The sequence below is a fragment of the Acanthochromis polyacanthus genome, chromosome 4 (genome assembly GCF_021347895.1).
Source record: "Acanthochromis polyacanthus isolate Apoly-LR-REF ecotype Palm Island chromosome 4, KAUST_Apoly_ChrSc, whole genome shotgun sequence".
Taxonomy (NCBI): Eukaryota; Metazoa; Chordata; class Actinopteri; family Pomacentridae; genus Acanthochromis; species Acanthochromis polyacanthus.
The window spans coordinates 7,340,388-7,347,948 of NC_067116.1; the positions used below are offsets into that span (position 1 = coordinate 7,340,388).

Genomic DNA, 7,561 nt, shown 5'->3' on the forward strand with positions numbered 1-7,561 from the left:
AATGGCATGTTTCAGCTCCTTCCACATATGTTCAATGGGATTCAGATCTGTGCTCATAGAAGGCCACTTTAGAATAGTCCAACGCTTTTCTCTCAGCCATTCTTGGGTGTTTTTGGCTGTGTGTTTTGGATCGTTGTCCTGTTGGAAGACCCATGACCTGCGACTGAGACCAAGCTTTCTGACACTAGGCAGCACATTTCTCTCCAGAATGCCTTGATAGTCTTCAGATTTCATCGTACCTTGCACACTGTCAAGACACCCTGTGCCAGATGCAGCAAAGCAGCCCCAAAACATTACTGAGCCTCCTCCATGTTTCACCGTAGGGACAGTGTTCTTTTCTTCGTATGCTTGGTTTTTGAGTCTATGAACATAGAGTTGATGTGCCTTACCAAAAAGCTCCAGTTTGGTCTCATCTGTCCAAAGGACATTCTCCCAGAAGCTTTGTGGCTTGTCAACATGCATTTTTGCAAATTCCAGTCTGGCTTTTTTATGAGTTTTTTTCAGCAGTGGTGTCCTCCTTGGTCGTCTCCCATGAAGTCCACTTTGGCTCAAACAACGACGAATGGTGCGATCTGACACTGATGTACCTTGGCCTTGGAGTTCACCTTTAATTTCTTTGGAGGTTGCGCTGGGCTCTTTGGATACAATTCCAACGATCCGTCTCTTCAATTTGTCATCAATTTTCCTCTTGCGGCCACGTCCAGGGAGGTTGGCTACTGTCCCGTGGGTCTTGAACTTCTGAATAATATGAGCCACTGTTGTCACAGGAACTTCAAGCTGTTTAGAGATGGTCTTATAGCCTTTACCTTTAAGATGTTTGTCTATCATTTTTTTTCGGATGTCCTGGGACAATTCTCTCCTTCGCTTTCTGTTGTCCATGTTCAGTGTGGTACACACCTTTTCACCAAACAGCAGGGTGACTACTTGTCTCCCTTTAAATAGGCAGACTGACTGATTATGAGTTTGGAAACACCTGTGATGTCAATTAAATGACACACCTGAGTTAATCATGTCACTCTGGTCAAATAGTTTTCAATCTTTTATAGAGGTACCATCATTTTTGTCCAGGCCTGTTTCATTAGTTTGTTTTTTTAAATAATTATGTTAATCAACAATTCAAAAGTAATGGCTGTTTTTGATGATTTAATTTTCAATAAATTTTTATTTATTGTTACTTTTGTGAGTTTCAAGTGATTTCAGTGAGAATTGTGGGTTTTTCCTTCTTTAACTGAGGGGTACCAACAATTTTGTCCACGTGTGTACATTTTGAAGTTTCACACACTTATTGATTTATGGACTAAATTAACTGTCTGATCAATCGATAATGAAAATGCTTTTCATGTGTCACACTGCATGTTATGACATCACATCCTGTCCATAAGCTGCAGTGACCTCATTAACATGTAACTGGAGAGAGAGCCAATCAGAGTGAGCTACACTCCAAACAACATGTTTCACTTTGACAAGAGAAAAGTCTCTGAGGGCAACGATTGCAGCTGAACCATTAATCGAGTTCACAATAAAATCACGGCTTGAAATAAAGCCATCAGCAAATCATGAATGCTGCATTTTAGGATCTCAGTTCCACACTACATCTCAGAGTTTAAACTGTGTCAGTGGTTGTACAGATGTCTGCTGCTGTCCTCCTGCTGTGACAGTCACAGTTTGATGTTCATGTGGTGAAGCTTCATCACAATTCAAATTTATTACACAATGAACATTAAAGTGAAGTTTGATTTAAAAACATTATCACAAATCTAATCACAATAGCTGCCAAAGAAAGTGAAATTAGGTATTTACCACAAATCATACAGCCCTAATGAGGACTAATTAATAAGTTTATCAATGCTAACTCAGATAAACTGCCCCAAAACTGATCAGATCAGAGCTGCTGACATGAAGCACCATCATCCAGGACCGACTCCCCCACACTGGGGATGAATTAATGACCACAGAATCCGCTACTGAATTAAACTCTTATCTTGGAAATAACAGCAGGTTACTGTTACAAGCTAATGATGAGCTGCTAATTCTGCATCACAACACACCAACATGTGCAGCAGCTGAGCTTCAACTTCCAGCCTCTGAGCTGCTGCACACACGGCCTGGAACTGAGGCCTCCTCTGCAACACAACACCAGTTCACAAAGAAATAAAGTCCAAAGTTCTTCCCTCTGGCTTCAAGTTCATTGGTCACAGTAGATGTTCTTCACTTTGTCAAAGCAACAATCCCTAACAAGCGTCCACAAACCTCCATGAAGCTGTCTCTCCAGGACATCACAGCAGCATTCACCGTTTGCTATTTGCCCTCCTCCGTCCAGCAGCACCTGAAACCTGAGTGCAGCTTCCTGCCTACACTGTTTGAGCCAAAGCACAAAAACGCCACCTGCTGGAGCAGCTGCTGTCCTGCAGCTGCTTCACCACAACCACAGCATCCATTCTTTCCACTCTGACAGCACACACTGCCTCACACAGGAACACTTCCATGGATGTGACAGAGCTGAGCTGACACTCAGCATGTGTTTGAGGATTCAATCATAAAAACAATCTAACTGACTCACTTACATTTTATACAGCTACAACATTTAGATATGAATAATTACCTTATCGCAGCAGAAGGTTGTTCTCCTTTAAAAGTGATTAAAAGATCCTTCGAGTCATTGCTCTTAAAGGACACACAGCTGGGTGCACGTTCAGGTTCAGGATCAGGTCCAAGTCCAGGTTCAGATCCATTTTTGGGTCTCTGATGGATTAATGTTCTCCTGATAGAAGAACATTAGTGTAACATATTTTTAAAAAGTCTCTCTGCAATAAATACATTTGGTGTACTTTTAGACAGTTTAAAACTGATGTCAACCCACCATTTTTTTGACGAACGAATTGGTTTAAACTCAACAAAAAACATCCTTCGACCGGTCACTCTTAAAGGACACACAGCTGGGTGCAGGTCCAGGTTCAGATCCAGATCCAGGTTCTTTACTGTGAATAATAATCGCAGTGATGAGTCCTGAGCTCTGACATGCAGAAGACTCGTGGACACTTAGAGATGTGGTCTTACCTCTGAGATTTGTTCTGGTTCTTCTGTTTGCCCCACAGAGAGCTGTGAGGATCTTCACACTGATCCATGCTGCTGAAATCACACTAGCTCACACACACCGTTTACCTTCACCTGCAGAAGAAACACATCATTCAGCTCCAGTCAAATCCTCCTGTTCATCCTGTGTGCTCTACAAAGATCAGCTGCTCCTCCACTGATCTGCTCTGATGTTGTGTTTCTGCAGTTTGAGGCCAGGAAGCTGCCATCAGCGGCTGTACTTCTATCAGCCCATCACATCTAACAGTGTGACCTGCTGCCGGATCCTGGTCCAGATTTATTCTCTCTCCATACTCTCTCTGGGATCATTTAGAACTTTGGCAATTTAAAGACACAAGTGCTGTAGTTTTTTTGTGTACAAACGTGACAACGTTCTCGCTTCCTGTTGCTGTCTGATGCTGCAGCTGTTCATCAAACTCACAGCCAATAGTTCCAAACAGCTGGAAACAACAAACATCAGCTCCTCCAAACATTATATGTGGAAAAACATTCAGATTATTCTCATTATTGGGGATTATCATTAATTTTTAAGCTGTTTGTGTCTGTTTTCATCACAGGAAGATATTGTTAATATAAGCATTTAGTGTTGTGGCCTAATAAATTTGAAACTGTAGAGCAAAGTACATAAAAAGATGTGCTGTAATTTTGGCACACTAAGTGTTTATGAAGCGTCTCCGTGATGTTTTTGGATAAATATTGTTGCTGAAATGAGGAAAAATCTTGCCTTTAATTATTATTATTACCTCCACCAAGGAGGTTATGTGACACCCGGTGTTTGTGTGTCTGTCTGTCTGTCTGTTAGCAAGATAACTCAAAAACACCTGGGAAGATTCACATGAAATTTTGAGGGAATGTAGACTATGGTAAGAGGAAGACCTGATTTAATTTTGGTGGCAATCCGGAAAGGATCCTGGATTCTGGATCACTTTGAATTTTTTAGTGTGTTTTAGTATGTGGTCCAAAATATGACAAAAACATCATAGGTTAGTATGTCGTCCAACAAAGTGGAACAAGGTATCCAGACTGCTCAACTGGTTAAGAAGGTGATTCGTAGACAGAACTGTGTCAGAGATGCACTTTTGATTCCACCTAAATTATCTTTACTGCATGGGTTTCCTGTTTTCCTCTCTATCCTTGGCGGAGGTCTGCACTCTCTGAGTGCTTTTCTAGTTATTACCTCTGCCAGGAGGTTATGTAATCACCGGAGTTTGTCTGTTTGTCTGTTAACAGCATAACTCAAAAAGTCATGGACGGATTTTCACCAAAATTTTACAGGATGTCCGGAAGAGCAAAAGTAGCAATCAATTACATTTTGGAGGCGATCCGGATCACTGTCTGGATCCAGGATTTTTTTGAAGGACTCTGTACCATTGAGAGATGGCCACCAGTCCATGACTTTTTGAGTTATGCTGTTAACAGACAAACAGACAAACAGACAGACAGACAGACAGACGGACAGACAGACGGCCTGGCCGAGGTATGCGCTCTCCGAGTGCTTTTCTAGTTATTTATGCGTCTCTGTCCGTTAATGTGATGGTTCACTTCGCACTTGTTCTGTGCTACAGTTGGAGAGAAACGTTTCCTGGTCTGATCCAGTCAGATCTTTCGTTGGTGTTGTGCCATAAAGTGATCGTCTGCGCTCTCTGTTGAAACGAACACCCAGTTTGAATCCATCTACATCTATTCACAGTCAGAACAAGACTGTTTAATGTGTTGTTTTTAAAATTAGCTTCAGTGGTTAGTTAGCTTCCTGTCGTTGGGTGGATGATGTTAGCTGGTCGATGTAACGTCAGATATAAAGTCAGTTGCTGCCGCGTGGCGTGAGTCATAGGCGTCAGTTTGGGGGGGACGGTGGGGATGTGTCCCCCCCACTTTTTGTCATGGGTCATTTTGTCTCCAACACATTCAAATTCTTCACATGTAAGCCGTTGTAAACCCAGTTATTTTCAGCAGTATAGAAAATTCCGACGCTCCTGAACTCGCACTCGGCCGAGAGTTGCACAGACATGCAGCACACCTTCGTGAGGTTAAAAAAAAAAAACGTGCAGATGCTAAATTTGCGCCCGTGCCAAGTGGAAGCTCCGACCAGAGGCGTGCAGGGGCAAAATTTCGGCCCGGGAGAATTAGTACTATAGTGGCCCACAGACTTCTCTACCTGTATGTACTCATAGCTCAACAGGTAGAGCCTCTGCCTTTGAAGTGGTGGTTGTGAGTTTGAGCCCAACTTGTGGCATCTTGCCGCCGTTCTTCGACATTTTCTCAAAGTGCTGTCTTACCAACGACACGGAAGCATATGAGAAAAGCAGGCGTGCCGCACCAATGCTAAACTTTGATCTCAAGTAGAGGGCCACAAAATATCGTCCCACGGGCAGTTGGCCCGCGAGTTTGAGACCCATGATTTAAAGCATTATTATTATTATTATTATTATTATTATTATTATTATTATTATTTTATGACTGGAGCGGCCCACCGGAGATATCCCCGGTGTTCCCGATTACCCAGCACGCCACCCAGGGTGTGCATTTCCATCTGACAATGGCTGTGGGCTCCATCCCCCCCACTTTTAAAAACAAACTGACGCCCTTGGCGTGAGTCCAGTCAAAACTGGAGCTGAATGTTAGCAGAGCTGTGGAAACACATTTCTGTTGCTGGAACTAAACTAACAGCAGCTGGACACAGAGAAAATGTCGTTAACTCACCTTCAGACGGAGAAAAGAAGCTGCGACACGAAGAATCACGAAGTGAAACTAACCTGGAGAACAGGTAGGGCTGTGACATCACTGCTACCAGGGCAACGAAGGAGGAAACGCCTTCAACAGACAAATGAAAGAGTCTGCCAGTCTCAGTGTTGTAGTTTAAGATCTGTGCTCTCATGTGGTCGACTAAATCTTCCTTTTTTTAGATTTTCACCAATACAATAAAGTTGTGACAGATTAGAAAGTGAGTTTCAGAAAAATGAAGGTTTGACCTTAAATGTTGAAAACGGTTTTACTTCAATAAAATGTGGAAACAAAACTGAGAATCTCTGTAATGAAGTTTCCGATAACTTCCCCTTAACTGAAAGTTTTTTAGTGACACATAGAATACTGAAACTATTATTGAAACTACTTGAGAATGTCTAGTTTGTGCGCCAAAACTCATAACCCCTTTTTGTTACTTTCTTTTTAATATAATAAAAGTTACAAAAAATTTGCACATTTCATTAGGTGTAGCCTAAATGTAAACAGTCTCATGCTAACACTAACTCTCTGCTATCCTAGTCAGAATGAAATATAAAAACCTAATTATAGAGACAGATGGCAGGCAGAGTTGGAGATAAATAATTTCTTTCGCACACATGCACAAACTCACACACGTGTTCAACAGTCCGGGTTAATGAATCCGACCTCCTGCTCTGTTTCGCTGCTGATGTCTAATACCAAACCTAATTAACGTATTTAAAGGGGAACTTCAGTTTTTTTCATCCTGGTATCTGTTTTCATATGTCATTTCATACATGTGAGTGATGGAGAAATTAATTTTCGACATAGCTCCAGTATTTAGCCAGGCAGTCAGCTTAGCAGCTCAGCTAGCAGCTCAGCTAGCGAAAAGTATGGGGCAAGAGGCCCCCCCGCATCAAAGTCCGCCCTAACGTGCTTTTTATTCCAACACTGACCGGCTCGGATAGTCTCAATGAGTGTCCCACAACATACTAGAGATGAGAAGTGAACGAAAACCTCCACATTACCTGGCGATCACTCTTTGTTGTGGTCTGTATCCTAAGCTCAGGACGCTAGAAAGCAAATCTCGTTCTGAAATCGCGCGATAGCTCACGCCAAAACACCGGTCTTCTCATCTCTAGTATGTTGTGGGACACTCGTTGAGACTATCCGAGCCGGTCAGTGTGGGGAAAAAAGCACATTAGGGCGGACTTTGATGCGGGGGGGCCTCTTGCCCCATACTTTTCGCTAGCTGAGCTGCTAGCTGAGCTGCTAAGCTGCCTGCCTGGCTAAATACTGGAGCTATGTCGAAAATTAATTTCTCCATCACTCACATGTATGAAATGACATATGAAAACAGACCCCAGGTTGAAAAAAACCAAAATTCCCCTTTAACCTTTAGCTGTCGGTCAGACGACCCGCCAAACACAAATCCCAGAGCGACTCCCTCTCAGCGTTTCCATTCTGTCACTTTATGAATTTATCAACTGAGGAATTCACTGGTTTCACAGAAAGACCTTGAATGTCTGTTTTTAATTAATAAATATGAAAATAGAAGCATTAAGGATGAACAGTTGAAACACTGCTAATGTTCATGTACCAGCTGTGAATATTTCTTCTGAAGTGTGTTTTCTGTTTGCAGATTGTGTTGGATGAAGTTTTTCTGAGCTCTTGTTTTCTGTCAATGAGACAAGAGGAGGAAGTGTTGTGGATCTTTGGCGCCACCTGCTGTTAGAATGAGCAAAATTAATGCTCAGTCATGACTCAG

At 42.4% G+C, this 7,561-nt stretch overlaps 1 protein-coding gene across 6 annotated transcripts in view; it reads right to left on the reverse strand.

Moving 5' to 3' along the window:
- Positions 1-7,561, reverse strand: part of LOC110953848 (protein NLRC3-like) — a 30,127-nt gene that overhangs the window by 14,451 nt on the left and 8,115 nt on the right. For 3 of the 6 annotated variants that reach the window (XR_007941465.1, XM_051947468.1, XM_051947465.1), the window contains exons 2-5: positions 5,794-5,904; positions 3,058-3,168; positions 2,861-2,978; positions 2,603-2,761 (exon numbers count right to left, since the gene is read on the reverse strand). Coding sequence is in view for 4 of the 6 variants with exons in the window: in XM_051947468.1 (XP_051803428.1) it covers positions 2,603-2,761; positions 2,861-2,904 (203 nt within the window). In the remaining 2 variants the exon portion in view is untranslated. Of the gene's footprint in view, positions 1-2,250; positions 2,465-2,602; positions 2,762-2,860; positions 2,979-3,057; positions 3,169-5,793; positions 5,905-7,561 lie in introns of those variants that run through there. The other 3 variants (XM_051947467.1, XM_051947466.1, XM_051947469.1) reach the window with 3 other exon arrangements.